The 18,132-nt window shown below is 29.2% G+C and overlaps 1 protein-coding gene across 2 annotated transcripts in view; it reads right to left on the reverse strand.

Annotated features, from left to right (window-relative positions):
* The window catches only part of LOC145259887 (uncharacterized), a 575,878-nt gene that overhangs the window by 211,000 nt on the left and 346,746 nt on the right, over nucleotides 1-18,132 (reverse strand). The window contains exons 44-48 of one of the 2 annotated variants that reach the window (XM_080117779.1): nucleotides 14,689-14,865; nucleotides 13,486-13,659; nucleotides 12,196-12,369; nucleotides 11,405-11,578; nucleotides 2,293-2,466 (exon numbers count right to left, since the gene is read on the reverse strand). In XM_080117779.1, the coding sequence (XP_079973905.1) occupies nucleotides 2,293-2,466; nucleotides 11,405-11,578; nucleotides 12,196-12,369; nucleotides 13,486-13,659; nucleotides 14,689-14,865 (873 nt within the window). The remainder of the gene's footprint in view (nucleotides 1-2,292; nucleotides 2,467-11,404; nucleotides 11,579-12,195; nucleotides 12,370-13,485; nucleotides 13,660-14,688; nucleotides 14,866-18,132) is intronic. The other variant, XM_080117787.1, reaches the window with a different exon arrangement.

Below are 18,132 nucleotides of genomic sequence, written 5' to 3' on the forward strand. Positions count from 1 at the left end.
GGTATAACGAGAGAGTGCAACAATTTGAAGCTAAAACGCTACTGAACTTAAAGAATGTGAAAACGATATTCATTATGGAAGCGAAACGTTTAACAAAATTCGGTTAGATAATCAGAGATATCGCAGGGAACTGTGAAAGGAGCGCTAGAACAATCTTTCTCTTTTGCAACAGCTTGTAATCATCTCATATTCCAACTGGCAGAGATATTTACCGTCTCGACTGGGACTACCACACCCTGCCGAGTTGCGCATCTTATGTAGGACAGATGAGCACCAACTTCCTACACAGAAGTATCAAATTTCTGGCGACTATATATATATATATTTAGAATTTTGCTATTTCTTATATATACTTATATTATAAAATAATTTATTACACATATATTTTTTCTTTCAGTATTTACTCCAACTATGTTGGCTAGAGCATAGTAGGGGTGTAAAACGCACTTATGGCAATAAAGCTACGCGGAAACGTTTATGTTTTATTATCGATAAAAATCATCAGGCGTAATACATTTAGTCCGATGATTTCACGGGGTAATGAAGCACATATATTTCGCTGTAGCTAAAATATTTTAAGTAGATGTTTTGCAGTATTTACTCCAATAATGCTCAATGCGTTAGCAGAGCTCAGTTGTCATATAACAATATACTTATGACAGGTAAGCTTAACGTAATAGTATATGTTTCGTTACAGAAAAGGAATTACCAGGTTAAATGCATTCAGCCCGATCATTTTCCCAGGGAATGAAACAAAGGTTTCGGGGTAGCCTGCTTGCCATAAGTATATTTTGTATTATACATTTATATATGTGTGCGTGTGTTTAATTTAGTATTATGTTCATATACATGTATGTAAAAATGTTATAAAATAGTAGATTATTCATTTTCACTATTTACTTCAACAGTGCTAAATATCTGAGTAGAACCTAGTAATATGAAATCATACTTATGGCAAGTAAACTACACAGAAACGTTACGTTTCATTCCCGGAGGAAATCATACTATACACACATACAGACACACGCACGCACACTCACTCACGCACGCACATTACTAAATATGTATATATACATATTTCGTCTTAAAGCGCTTGTTTTTGTAGCAACACTGAATAGTTGTGATACGGTGAAACAGTTCCTAGATATATACATATATATATATATATATATATATATATATATATATATATATATATATATATATATATATAAATTCTACATCTGGTTAAACATGTTGATGTTTCAACATTGTTACTTTCAAACCATGTGTTTTCTTTTCGCTTTGATGCACTACCATAAAAGGTCATATAAAATTATAACCTTTCAAATATGAATACACACAAAAATGTTTGGAATAGTTCCGTTATTCCTGGAATGTTACCAAGATATGTGTAAATATTCGTACCATAGTTAAAACTTTCAAGATACATCGTCTATGCATCCATGATCGTTTTAAAAGTTGGTTAACTGCAGCGATTAAACTGTATCGCTTGACCATTAATAGAAATTCTCCAGATAATTAATTATTTAGAGCTGAAATAAAATGAGTGGCTGGATGCTATGAACATGTACTGAAATAAATAGCATTTAAACAACAAAGTTTACAGCTGAAATAAAAATATTGCATCAACAATTCTTAAGTCTATACAAAATCAAACATTTAAATAATTATAATCTGAAATTAAACTAACACCTGAAATGAAGAATCCTGTGGATAAAACGTGCAGTATATTTTAGATTATCTCCCATATTGACAATTGTCAAATGGGAAATAGTTAGTCAAACAAGTATAACATGCAAATATTTCATGCAAAAGTTGTTATTCGTCGTCTTTCTTTTTTACTTCTATCTGAAAAAGTATTGCATTTTTTTTTTTTGCTGAAAATTAAAAACATTTATAATACGATAAAAATAATTTACAATATTTTTAATTATCATGCCATGCGTTTTTTTTTTTTTTTCATTTTCAATTTTTTCATACCTTTTTTTTTTTTCATTTTTTTTAAATTAAAATTCATTTTAATTTGTAAGTGCAATTAATCTATCATGCATGATATGGCGAGCTGAAAAAGAGTTTATTTTTTCAATATTTTTTTTCATTTTTAATTATTTCTATTCTTTTTTTATTTTATTTTTTTCGTTTTCTTTTTTTTCATTTTCTTTTTTTCATTTTCTTTTTTTTTTTTCAGACTAGAATGAATATGTACAGCGCAAGAGAATGCCGCTATACCTGTTTACCTATCTAATCTAAATAGAAGAAAAAATATGATAACGCTAAGAGAGTACTTACCGCCGCGGCCTCCTCCCAGTTTATCAAGAGAATCCTTCGCTTTGCGCAGGTCGTAAGCGAGTTCCGGTAAACCGGCGTGTTCCGCCTCTTCAATTGCGCGTTGTAACGCTGCTTTATCGTTTTGCTTAATAGCAGTCTTCAGTTGGTCGCGTAAGACATCAGAAGATTTATCAACTGAAACAGGAAGGGAAACAATAACATTAATACTTATAGATTGGTTAATCAAGATAGAAATACCAAAAAAGCTACCAGATTGGTCACGTGTTTGATTGATACTTTACCCTGCCATACGAAGCCGCGCGTTTACTTTCCTTGTCGATGATGAGAAATGTTTTTAAAAAATGCTCTAAGGTGATTTCACTCACTTAGAGAAAATCCTTTATCGCGTCTATTGGTGCAGACTGGTGTAATTTCGAAGTATTCCTTCTCTTAAATTAATTACCGTGCCAGGTATATTCTATTATTTAGCCCATAACTGGAGGAGGATGATAGATTATTGCATACCTTCCTCCAAAAATTATAACGTCATTAATTAAAATAGAGAGATGGGTTATAATTTTATAAAATAATGACGTCATCTATCAAACGACAAAGGGAATCAGAGGTGAAATATAACCGTCATGGTGTTTTATCTGAGTGACCCTAATGATCACGCGTCCTGTACCAGAAATATTGTCTACACCTTTGGCGATAAATAGTTTTGTTGAGTATGACGCAGAACTTAATATAGCGACACATTCGGATCCGCTGTCTGCGTCACTTCTTCAACAATTATAGAATACTACTAAATTACTATTGCTCTTTATATCATGTTTGTCACCGTGCACACGGAACGACAAAATCATTTTGTGATGTCATCCATTAAAGCAGTTCCCTCAACAAATACGTGAATCTAGTCTACCATACTATTGTACCCATAACTGGAAAGAGGATAAAGTGTTTAATACCTTTCCTTTAAAAATAGTCACGTCATCGATTAAAATAGACCGATGAGTGATAATCATGCGTAGTTGATGACGTCACAAAATCCATCAAACCACAGAAATAGTGATGTGGAAAATATCCTTTATAACGTTTTATCTGGCTGACGCTAAAAATCACGGGTTGTCTATTAGAAAAACTGTCTATACCACTGGGAGATATATTGTTTCATACCTTTCCCAAAAATATTAGTGAAGATTTTACGAAACTACAAAAAGGGTACGTCGCAGTCGAGCATAGTACTATAACCCTGTGGGTCTTTATATTTTGTTTGTCACCGTGCACACTAGACAAAAACATTGTTTTCTATTGCCAGACATTAAAGCAGATTGATAAGAATAACGATGCACATTGTATAATGCAGTGATAACGTCATCCATTAATATTGAGAGATTGGCGATAAGCGTGCACAGTGTATGACGTCAAATAATAAAGCATCACTTCTCGTCTACTAGAAGAGCCATATAGACACATGGGGTGTAGTATATTATTAAGACTGTGAATATATATATATATATATATATATATATATATATATATATATATATATATATATATATATATATATACGTAGTTTTTTGTTGTTGATTTTTTAAACAATATTGAGGTTAGCGTCTTCACCTTGAAGATCGGATTTTTTTTGTTTTTTTGTTTTTTAGAAATTGTCCATTTTTTTATTTTGGACGTAAACAAATAATATTTTTATTTATTTATTTTTAAAACAGTAATCTACGTACATGCATGTTTCGGGGCCCTACCCTAAAGATGCATGTACGTAGATTACTGTTTTAAAAATAAATAAATATATATATATATATATATATATATATATATATATATATATATATATAGAGAGAGAGAGAGAGAGAGAGAGAGAGAAGGAGAGAGAGAGGGATAGAGATAGAGAAGGGTTATAATAATCAATCGGGAGGGAGAAGAGACGATAGAGAAAAAAGGTACGGAGAACGTTAGTTCAGTATATTATCAAGATATTCAAAAACAAAATACCTTGATTTCACAATCAATCACTATTAATATTGATATATTGTCATATAATAAAACACGTATATATATATATATATATATCATTATGTCATTATATGTGCATGTGTTTGATTGTGTTATAGTGCATCAATACTAATAGTGATTGATTACAATGTGTGTGTGTATATATATATATATATATATATATATATATATATATATATATATATATATATATATCGTTTGCAGGAAACAAAATGTCAGTAAACTGGCCGACAAAACATTTGAAAAGTATAGTTGGAATTGTCCGGTAAGGACATCTCAGGCGATTAGAATACACTACTCCCTTTTCAAAAAGAAGATAAAGTCTAGGATATGTTTTTACTTTATGTTATGTGAAGAGAAAATTATATTAAAAACAAAGAAATTATGGCACTAATTTCAAGAAAAGGGGTGTTATCTTCCTACCTCCATTTTCGTCGTGTCTGCCATCCAGAATCTCCTTTGAACATTGGACATCGGCGTCCAATTCTGTCACACCCATAGCTATGCATTCACTAATAGCGCTTTCGATAGCATCAATGTCGGCACGTCTTATGAAATCTCTCAGGTTGGCGCGCAGAGCACTAGTTTACAAAATCAAACAAATTGTATCATTGCCGTCGGGTTTATAGGCACGGTGGACAACATGCACTTCGTTCAATCCAGAGATATGCGATTCTGTCAATCAGATTTTCGCCATTAGTACGAAAACCCGGGTATGTTAAGATGCAAGGGAAAATATACAATTCCTTTGGCAGAACTCTTTACCCATGAAAAACAGTGCATGGATAATTCGACAAGTCAAAAATAATATTTGCAGGTTAAACATTCCTGCCAAATTTATACATATAATAACTACATTACTTTATTTCATTTTGAAATCATGTGATATTTACGTATGGCCCAAATAACTTATAATGTTTAACCTTCTCTCCTGAGCACTATCTCTGTCTAATAATTCTTATCTAACAGTGACAATGTAAGTAGAGGTGTTAGAATATAGATTTTGTTAAGTGACGACATTTGTAAATGTGTTAGAGAGAAAGACATAAGAGGTTAGTGTCGGGATGTATCCAGAAGAAGAGGGAATAAAAAGAAAAGGTGCGAAATCGGAACAAATGAATAGAGGTAGATAGGACACTGAGTGAAGACGTGTGTGTCATTGTCACTGTTCGTTCATTATTATTAGACCGATTTGTGAGAAGGAAGAATATAGACACGTAAGTATTATAAGTTATATGGGCATTTCGTTACTAAGAAAATTATTATTTATGCCAGATAGATTGGACATATTTCCATAAATGTAATCTTTACCTGAAACTACGAATACAGTAGAACTCGGGGATACGGTGGCTCTAGGATACGTTTTTTTCAGGTTACGATGTGGAATAGGATGTTTTTCGGGTCCTTGGTTACGGTATTTGCCCCGCCTTAATGTGTTATTTATAATGTTAATGTGTATTATATACTGTATTTTGTTACTGATTTTAATGCCGTATCCCGGTGTTCCACTATATTGTAAAACTTTTTGTAGTACTTAAAATTAATATCGATTGGAATTACGAGATATATTTTATACAAAGATAATTTAAATCCTTATATGTTTTCTAATATATATATAAATATATATATGCACATGTATATACGTGTATATATATATATATATATATATATATATATATATATATATATATATATATATATATATATATGGGAGAGAGTTAACGAAAAAAGTTAGATTCGAACATTATCAAAGATGAGTATATTTACAATAGATGAAAGGGAAATGAGAGAGGAAGCCTCTTTAAGTCATGACAATTCAAAACTAAATGCTTCTCATCAGAAAGGGAGAAATAAGGGGTTCCCTCTGGCTTCATTTTCCTTTCACTTATTATAATTACTCTCATCCTTATTGACATAATAATGTAATGAAGTGCGAATGTAATTTTAATTCTCTCTCTTTATCTTTTATTATGAACTGTTTCTCTTACTCGGGAAGAGTTTCATCTATGCAGACACGTTGTCCCTTTCTCCCCGAAAAAATTTTTTAACGTTATTATATATAAATATATATATATATATATATATATATATATATATATATATATATATATATATATATATATGCGTGTGTGTATATATATATGTGTGTGTGTGCGTGCGTGTGTGTGTATATATATATGTATATATATATGTATATATATATACATTTTATTAAGTTCAATTATATTAAGAACATGAACTCAAAACCAATATTTTTTCAAAGGTGAGTATAGTTTTTTATAAATAAAATTAAATAAACATTAGGAAGAGTCTACGCGAACCGACAAACGTTTCGAATTGAAGTCAACACGAGATTCTGTCCAAATGTATATATATTATATATATATATATATATATATATATATATATATATATATATATATATATAGTGTGTGTGTGTGTGTATGATTTGAAAAATGTGGATAATTCGTTTACTGTTAAGTTATTTTGAAATAAAATATAAATCTCTTGAATTTTCTTGGATATTAATTATTATAAAGTTATATAATTAAAAAGAATATCCACATAAGGACACTCATAAACGTTATTTAATTGCTAAATATTGAGCTCATAATTGAAATTTGATCCCTTTTGTATACATCTGAGCAAGTTCAATATATTTATATTATCATAATTTCTTACCTATATGCATATATATATATGTAATTATATGTGCATTGCTATAATATTTATTGTAAATATACATGCATGTGTAGGTATAGATAGTAAAAGTTAATCAGCATGAAAAAATATAGAGAGCAAATAATAATTGAACAGAAAGCCAAGCTTCTTTAGATTCGATATTTTGTTTCACTTAAGAAAATTTGTCAACAATTACATTATTTGAATAGATTACGATCAGATATCTCTACATACTTATCCACTATCTTACCTCTTCAACAAATTAGATTTAATAAAACAACAAACTTCCCACCAACTACAAACGCCCTAACCATTACCAACCCCGATTCCCTCCCACACTTATTTATCTCTTTACTTTAACCAACCCACCTTTTTTACTTGCCTGTCACTAAAACCTTTTTGCATATATAATCTGACTCTATTTAATAAATGCTATTCTTGACAAAGTTTTATAACTGAAACAAAATATCGAATTTGAAGAAGTGTAATACCTTTATTGGCTTTATCTGTACTTGACTGTGTATGTGTGTAATTATAAATATGTGCATTGCTTATGTGTATATTGGTTGACTTATACGTTTTATGCGTGCGTATGTGTGTTTGGTAATAAGATTTATGATATGAAGCACTAAAATTAAAAATAGTTATGCTTCCATATAACCACACTGGTAAATTGTAGGCGATGAACCAGGTGTCTAGGAGTTACTATGATATTCATTTTTTCGCCTACGTTTGTGTTTTAATTTTTCTATTTTTATGAGTGTGTATATATATATATATATATATATATATATATATATATATATATATATATATATACGGTAGCTTGCGTTAAGCATTCTTGTTCAGTAAGTTTATAGGTATTTCATAAGACTGTTTAGAATACGAAAAAGAAAGGACAGTTATAGAAGAAACGAACAAAAGGATGAAGCTATCAAATATATAGTGTCCAATTACTTTTTATCGTATTTTCTGTCCCATTCCGTTTTTTTTTTTTTCGAATTACAAAAAGTCTTACATGTATATACTACTCAAGCAACATGCCTTCTGTCAGTTTAGATGACATTCATATTATTACAATTAAAAAAGATAGAAAATTATCTGCCGTAAATTTCTTAATTTTCCAAACTGACAAAATGATTATTCGTCAACAGTTGTAGAGCATAAGTGTTTGTTAGTCAATTAGATTACCAGTACAAAATGTCGTATTCTACTATGACTACTATTATAAACACTTATCACTATGACTACTATTATAAGCAATCATCACTACTACTACTACTAATAATAATAATAATAATAATAATAATAATAATAATAATAATAATAATAATAATAATAATAATACAGCAAAACCAGCAGCAACTAGTGTTTGAATTTATACATGGGAATCAGACAAAGGCGCAGTATATAAGAATAAATCTCATGAAAACGCTAAGGTTTTGAGGAGATTGAATATTCGTTGATATACAATATAAATAATGCATCTTTATCTGATTAAACATAAGTAACTACAAACATTGTAATGTAAACATTAAAATATTTTAGTTATCACAAAAGTATTTAGTGTCACGTTAGTACAGTTTTTATGGACAATTGTAGAATTAACTTTCTGCTGACATCTAAATGTGTTCCATGATGGAAATAAACAAACGATTTTCAGCATACTTTTTCTTTAATCCCATGATAAAAGAATCATTTTACCGAAATGTTTACTAAGTATATCGTGTCAAAATAAATGTCCAATTTAAGACATTTTCTTTTATTATTGTAACACAAAATAGTTCTGTTACATTATATAAGTCCTGATTACTTAGAAATTAATATACGAAATGATTTTGGAGTGCAGATAAGCATACAATTATGTAGAGACACACGCACTAATTATTAATAATTTAAGTTAATGTTGAAATATGTTACAGCATCAACCTTTTACAATTTTTAAAATTTTATTAACTAATAGTTCTTGAAATCACAATTCAAACTTATATAGCATGTGCAGTGCAATTGTACTATTACTAATTCTGTATTTCATGCAAAGAAAAGTCTATTTTTGTAAAGTATAGAATTAAACTATTTCATAAAACTGACCTTTTGTTAATTTTTTTTTACAGAAATAAAATACTATACGATGCATCATTAAATAAAATTTTATAAAGAAGGTTTTCACCACGTTGAACAAAATGTGATGGAGAAATATGCAACTACGACAACTAAAATACAAGCGTCATGCAACAAATTCTACATATAACCACACACATACACACACACACACAAAACACACATACATACACACATATATGTGTGCGCATGAGGTTAGTAAAATATAACCCCAACAGTGCTCAATTATTTGGAAATTTTCAAAAACAGGAGCGTGCTATTTATGTACATATGTGTAGCAGAAGATCAAAAATAACATTAATATCGTCGGTTTCAAATCCAAAGATCTCCTATGACGGATTTTCTGTCATTTCGACATAGGTGACCAAATATTTCCTCCCTTAGTTTGGATTTGAAAGGTACCGATGTTTTCTGATCTTCTATAACGCGTATATATATATATATATATATATATATATATATATATATATATATATATATATATATATATATATATATATAAAGACTAGATGGACATCATTTATAAAAATAAAAATATTTAAAGTGTTAGCATTTCTTTTGTTGCACATTTTTTAGTCGTTCTTACTTTGGCATTTAATAAATGAAAAATATTTAATTGACAAAAACATCGATTATATGAGCCAGTGGAAAACGCATACGATTTTTTTTTTATTTAATGTAAATACAAATTAATCTATGTGAACAAGTGATTAAATTTTCATAGTGACTGGTGGTCATCTGATTAGATGGTGAACCTTTTTAAAGGAACCTTATTTAAATAGAGATGCGAGAGAATTATATTTTATTTTGGTTAGGGTTTTTTTTCATGCTTATCTCATGTTAAGGTTTGTCTCATGTTAAGGTTTGTTTTATGGGGTGTTTTTTTCAAGTTATTTTTAATATGATTATCTTATATTTATAAGTTTTTTATTCGTTTGTCTATTTTACGTTATATAATAATTTATTAGTAGTATAATGGAATAGTATTTTTAGTTAAATTTATTTGTATTGGATTTATTTATTTTTATTTATTTAACTTACTTAATTATTTATTTGTTTGAAGTGAAATATTTTCTTTATATATATCTATTTATTATGTAGCCTTAAATATTTTAAGATTTTTCCAGATTATTTTAGCAAATCACCAGTCAGCATGAGAATTTAATATCGTATCCTCATAGATTGTGATTATATTTACATTGTTTACTTCTTTGTTATCGTTAGGAACAACCGTTGCATCGTTGTAATCTCTTGATTGGTTGCTTTTTAAAAATGTTCGATAACTTATTGATGTTCTATTAAAGACTAGTGGTTATAACAACTCGAGAAAGGAAATCTACGTCATTCAAAAAATATCATCAGATAAAATTGTATTTATATACTATTTTGTTTTTTAATATTGAACAATTTTCCTCGAAACAATGCATAACTATTTATATAAGTATATACACATGCATTAACATGTGTACATTTACAAATATGCATGAAGTGCGCATATTTACATGTAAAAATATGTATAAATGACGTGTAATTTTGAGGAGAGAAAAATGCCATGACTGGCGTGAAGCAAAATAAAAGTTCTTATCTAAGAACTTTAATTTTCTCTTCTCAAAATTTGAAAAGGGCTGGAACCCTTTTACTTTTTGTATTTTAATTTTTTTCTTGTCTTTTGAAATCAAAGATGATTAAAACGGTCTGCACATCGTAGCAAGATATGACTTACATAAAGAAATAAAGAATAATATATATATATGTATATATATATGCATATATATATATATTTGTTACACGTGTACTTTAAGAGTGTTTAATCCGGATAGTTATAGTAACAGTATGAAAACATACTGATGACAATCGGATTACTCAGATGATGTTGTATTTCGGTTTAAGAGACTACGTTAGGTTAAAAATCCGTGTCAGTCTTAAGTACTTAATGAGGTTTCACATACCGAAACACAACTAATCTGTGTACCTTGCATGTGCTTAGTATATATTTATAACACTATATATATGCATACATATATATTTTTTAATTCATATTTCTTCATATTAATAGAAGAAAAAAATCTGAAATATACTGTCCGAACACGAACCATAAACACACGTAAATTAGCCCTGTTTCTTTTTTTAACATATTGATATCTTTAGCTGCAAAAAAAAACATGCGTCACTTTTGAGAGTCTTTTTATTATAATGCATGACAGAATTATGTAAATATAAGCAGTTGCGTCTATATAGTTTAGCATTCACACTAAGAGCTGCAGTTATGAATTTTCCATAAAAACATTCTTCGGCTAACCTCCTCGACCACCTCCAAGATTTTCCAGAGTATCCCTGGCTTTCCGGAGATCCGAACCTAGCTCTGGATACCCGGCTATCTCTGCTTCTGTTATGGCGGCATCTAAAGCGTCCTTGTCCTTCTTTCTTGTCGCCATTTTTATTTGGTCACGCAATACTTCAGGGCTTTTGACTTCTAGTAATTAGGAAATGAAGGTAAAAATAATATAAACAGGTTTTCTTGAAATCCGTTTGAAAGGGAAATGAAAGGAATCATATAGGTAAAAGGTGATATTATTGGAAAAGATGTAAATTCAACTTTATTGGCTATTTATGTTTAATAACCGAGTATTGCTTGCTTAAATATAATTGAATAATAAAAAGAGATTTTACTCAAGACATAGTTGCTAAACAACAGAGATTTTGAATGTATAACTTGCATTTGTTATATTAATGCCATAAAATGCGCAATAAAGCCAAGTATCAGGAAACAAGGCAAATAATCTAGAAACGTATGTGTAGGTTGATACCAAGTAATGACTAATAGATTAGTATGAAGGGAAATTAATAAGTATACGTATATATGCATATATTATTTGTAAGAAATGTTGCACATTTTAGATGCCATCGTTTAACCTGCTATATAGGTGTTCTCTGTTCCAAATCATATTTCAGGAAAATATTTTATAGTTAATTGTAAGCCAAGTTAAACGATAAAGTCCAATCTTTCTCATAATTAATCTACTCTGAAATTATTTCCTTTTTTATCTTTTATAATATAACTCCAAAAAAGTTGAACTCGGTGTGGCTAACCTCCTGTTCCGCCTCGAATAATATCCGATGTACGCCTGGCCTTCTGTATATCATCATCAAGTTCCGGAAGTCCAGCAGCCACGCATTCGCTGATGGCTTTGTCCAAACTTGTTTTGTCTTTTCTTCTAATCGCATCTTTCAGTTTATCACGTAAAACTTCCGGAGACTTAGAGCCTGGTAAATAATCAATAGACTATTAGATATTGCGAATAAAAAACATTATATATATATTTTCTAATGAATAAACACTGGGGATATTTTTAGAATAGAATTAATTCGATATTTAAGTAATATTAAAATACATTTCGATCTTAATAACATTAATAACATTTAATTACATGACGTTTTTTTTACGGTTAGTTACCATTTATTACTCTCTTCTCGATAATTGTGAGATGATTTATCAATAAAATAAAATTATTTTCCACTTTGTTTCATTCAACCCATTTAGTGGCATTGAGAAATGATCGATGGATAATGATCATTTAATGGCAATGAGAAATGATCGATGGTTAACGCGAAAGTGAAAAGAAAATTTATGATTCACAATTATTTTATGTATTTTAATAATATATATTATATGAGAATGTATATATTCAAAAGGTAATCCTATAGTAATGGAATAAAAATAAAATTAAAATAGCTGTCTTATTAAAGGCTATATTTTATACACATTTGTATATCATATAAAACATATATATTTTATCTCTTTTAAACCGAGTTTAAATGAGGAGATACAGACAAACTTATTTAGAACATAGATCTGGATCACATAACCATCCAAACACATAGATATTATTAAAAGGTCCAGATATAATAACAGATTCAGACATAATAAAAGACTCGAACAAAACACAAGTTCAAATAAATAGATATCTTAAGAACGAGAATAAGATATCTACTCACACATAAAAATGTCTTACACGTAAACATACTAGTTAGATAGCAGGTTTTAAATGATACGATACACAGGCAAACAGATAAATGTACAGATTCATAATATCAATCTGAAACATATACTTTCATTCGAACTCATGAACTCAAAGACCCAGACATAATAAAAAATACAAGTCCAAACAAATAAATATATTAGGTACGGACATAATTAGATACTCACTCTTGGACAAAAATATACTAGTCATATAGATATGCACATATAAAATAGAAAGATAGTATATAATATAACCATATTGAAATAGATTTACACATAGAAGTACAAGTAGATACGATACTATCGAGAGATTAATAAAACATTTGTATTTGTTTTTAATAATTAGTTTTCATTCTGACCTCCTCGTCCACCTCCCAGACTCTCAAGAGTTTCTCTGGCTTTTCGAAGGTCGTGGCCAAGTTCTGGATACTCGGCGTCTTCGGCTTCGTCAATTAATCTTTCAAGCTCGGTCTTATCTCGTTGTCTGGACGCTCTTCTTAGTTGGTCACGGAGAGTATCGGGAGAAATTGATTCTGATTGCAACAAAACAGCATTAAAATTAGACTTGGTTTTCAGTTTCACGACAACATATTTAATTATAATAAAAATGAAACATGGACTCTTATGTGGAGTAAAGTTGCATCAGAGAATTAGTGTTCTTTTTAGATTTAAAAGCATGAAAGTAAAAAAAATTGATTCTGACCTTTAAACTTTAATTGAAACCAGTGATTAACTTCAAATCAAATTTTCTTCATTTCTATTATTTGAATTGGTCACAACATTCCGGCTGATGTAACCTCTGACCTTTTTTTAATTAAATCTTGACAAACTAATCACTCTTTTTGTAGAACTAAGGAATCTCTCAGGGATTTCAAATGGAAGTTGTTGTTTTTTTTTTATTTAATCAACAGGGGTATTTTGATCTCATTCTTTCAGCTATGACACAATAGAAATTATAAATCATTCGTAATTGTATTCTTAGCATAATCAGTATTGGGGATGGGACGTTCAACTGTTTCTCAGAACTGATTATTACTTAACACATATACCCATTGAGCAAAAAAGGCCGGAGGTTACAGTAATCAGAATAATTTAAATAACAGAAATCCTCATTCCTCATCTTACAAATTCTAAAATATAGATTTTCGAATGTATAAAAACTTAATTTTAAATAATAAAATTGAACAGGGTAGTTCCCTTTATTCGTGTATTCTTCTTCAAAAGTAATAGAATACAAATGTCAAAGTTCACATGGAAGTGTTATTCTTAGTCTTTTTAAACCAATAAAGAAAAATTATTATTTATGTTTTTATAAATTTTATAAAAAGACGAGAATATTTGTCTTCAGCTGATAATTTGCAAAAAATAAATTTATATTTTATGAATAAAATGAATACATAATAATAATAGTTAACAAAATATTTTCGATTATATAATAAAAATTAAATTTATAATATGTAATTAAATTGCATAATATGCACTTCAATTTCCAGCACGTATTTTAATAAATTTAGACACGAGAAGCAATCACTGCTTGAATGACTGCAAAAAACGAAGCTGACCTCTTCTAAATCCGTTTTCAGTTTCATCAAGTGATCCCCTGGCTATTTCAATTTCTGAGTCCAATTCTGGCATCCCAGCTGCAACGCACTCATCGATAACCTTTTGCAAGTCATCTTTGCTTCCTTTACGCAAAGTTTCTCGGAGTTTTTCACGCAGAATCTCAGGTGTTTTACTTCCTGACAATCGAAACAAAAGTGATATTGAATAAATATGAAGATTTTTTACGAGAAGAAAACCATTTTCACTTCGCCATGCGTAAAAATAGCATCAATTAATCCGGTTAAGTATTTGTGCGTATCACAACAGTTGGTATTTATATTCCGAAGTACAGCCATTGATTTAAGTTGTTCAGTTTGTCTTGTTTTGATTTCCAAATAACACAATATTTATTGCAGTTAATTTCAGATTAATGTGATTTTAATGCACTATTCATTTAGACATCGCCACCAAGCTTTATTATGCGGTATGCATGTACAAATCTCTTCAGAGTTTATGCATTGATTTTGAATAAGTATTACTGCATCATATGAAATAAATAGAATATAAAAAATCGGTAAGGTTTGATATATATATATATATATATATATATATATATATATATATATATCACTTCATTGTATTTACATAGGTACATATTTTGTTGTCAATATATATATATATATATATATATATATATATATATATATATATATATATATATATATATATATATATATATATATATATATATATATATATATTGACTTGTTCTGGCGAACTCTTAGTTAAATTCATGAATTTTTGCAATAATTTTTTCTCATTATGAATATATATATATATATATATATATATATATATATACACACATATACATACATATATATATATATATATATGCTGTGAATGAAAAACGAGCACTTATTGCAAAATACATGAATTTATTTAAGAGTAACAGCTTAATTTTTATAGAATTCCTATTTGAGAACAATCTGGATGATTGGGTAGATATGTAAGTTCAATAATAAATTTAAGCCTGATTTTTCTATATTCGTATCATTATAATGAATAATCTCTTTGCGAGAGAGACAGACAGACAGACAGAGTAATATATCGTATTTAATTCAATTAATAATGTGTTGATTCGGTTGATGAAGTGCATTTGGTCGTCTATATTAATTATACGGGTGGGTATCTTTTGAGCGTATATTCGTTTGTCAGCACACTTGTTAAAACTTGAAATTACATGTGTTCAACATTCAATGGAGTTTTACTATCGATATTTAGTAAGGTTTTATATCACACCTAGTTATAGATGTTAGTTGCACTATGAAAATATAGCAATGATTACATATATTGACTCTCCATTCAGAAAACATGAATACATTTACAAACTATTATTAGTCTTACATGAAACCATATTATGTAATAATTAAAGGCCTAATTTGCTTTATTCATGGGGCTTGGTGACAACAGTTTTCTGCGATTAAATCAAAATGGAATGGAGCAGATTTTCATCCCTTCGTGGGTGTATTTATAAAAGGTTAAATTTTAAATTTGGACTCAGCATCCCTTTTTCCTGAACACCATCTCATTCTAATAATACTAATGATAATATATGCAAGAGTCTCAAATTTAATATATAAAGTTAATGAACTCGTGCCTAAGCACCTTAGTATGTGTTGAATAGAAAACTAGATAAAAGGGTGAGTGTTGAGAAGTATCTTATTAAATGAGAGGGGAGAAGAATAACTTGCAAAGAGAGAACGATCTTAATATAAAGTACACGTATATCCATTGCTGACTTAGTGTTATCAGAATGAGGCAATGTTCACGACAACTAGATATATGTACATATAATAGGTTATTAACTAAACTAAAGAAATTTGATTAGCATAAATAAATTCCTATGTGGTTATGTATTAATTGAGTAAAATCTAAGGCAAAGCCGTCAAGCAAAACTTGGACTTTCTTGCTTATTTACTAAAAGTTTCTCTGCGCTTTAGACAATAAAAACAAAGAGTGATTAAACGTTACTAAGCTACTAATAGCAAATCCAACATTTTATGATTGAAACATGAGTATCACAACTCATTACATCATAAAGAATAACATAACATGTCATATACATGCAAAATGAAACAGAGAACCAAATGAACCAAATGATCGTGCATTATAAAAACCCTGTTAAATTATCAAATATATAGTAAATGTTTGGCTACATATCTACTATTTCTGAAGTACCATTTGTACCCAATTATTAAGTTGGTTAGGAAAATATTTAAAACAATGTTAAACAAACACACACACGCATATATATATATATATATATATATATATATATATATATATATATATATATACGTGTGTGTGTCTCTACTGTGTGCGTGTGTGTGTTTTAACATTGTGAATCTATAGAATAAGAGAATGGCCAAATAAAATACATAAATAAAACGTATTAACACAGATACATTAGTTTGTTCCATTGATACATATTTTATCTTGAATGGTCAAGTCTTAATCAATCTCTATAGTACTTTATTCATATCAAGTCAGCTTTTACACAGAGAACGAAGAAAGATTAAGTTGGAAGATCGAAGACGTGAGAGCGATGATCAGTAGTGTGAAAACGTGAAAGTAATTATTATTATATTAAACAAGTGTATGATTGGAACAGAAGCAAATGTGAAAGAAAGTATGTTGGTTTGTCATACAGTACCGAATGTGATGAGTTTTTGTTCGTTTAGTATTTGGGAATAATGATGGGAGATATTCCTAAAAGGTCGATCCTTATACTATTTTTTTAGTTTTGTTAATTAACTCTATTAGACATCTAAGTTTGTTGTTATGTGCATGTTTAACTATAACCGATTTTTCTATACTGAAATTATGATTATTGATTAACATTTCTGTGATCACTGTACTCATAGTGTCACTTTACTTCATGGCCTAGCTGTGCCAGTGAATTCTTTTTGAGAGAACATTTGATCTCTTAGTTATAAACATTGTTGCAGTCGGTAGAGGAGTGTGTAAATGCTGTGATGTGTTGATTTGGTAAAGCCGGTGTTTTATATATTTGTTAAGTATATTTTAGTATTAAGTCAAATGGATTACATAGTTCTAAAGTCACACTGGAGTGAAGTTGAATAAAACTAGTTGTTGTGTGAGTTGAGATCCGCAGCCCTGACACCTCACTGACGAAGATGATATTAAAAGCCTCCCAAAGATCGTCAAAGTACCTATAACATTTCATTCGTCACGCAAGTAAAATAAAACACCCGCATTCACCACAATACCTAATGAAAATCCACCATTACCTCTCCATCTTAAACCTTTCTACTCACACAACAACTACATATTCCACGATATGCAAATATAATGCACCTCATTTAATCTCAAAAATATACTTAACTAAGCATCAAAATATAGACCGCATCCCATTAATACATTCCAGCATTTACACAATC

This window comes from Euprymna scolopes, chromosome 3 (assembly GCF_053919585.1).
Source record: "Euprymna scolopes isolate OS-2025 chromosome 3, ASM5391958v1, whole genome shotgun sequence".
NCBI classification, from domain to species: domain Eukaryota; kingdom Metazoa; phylum Mollusca; class Cephalopoda; order Sepiida; family Sepiolidae; genus Euprymna; species Euprymna scolopes.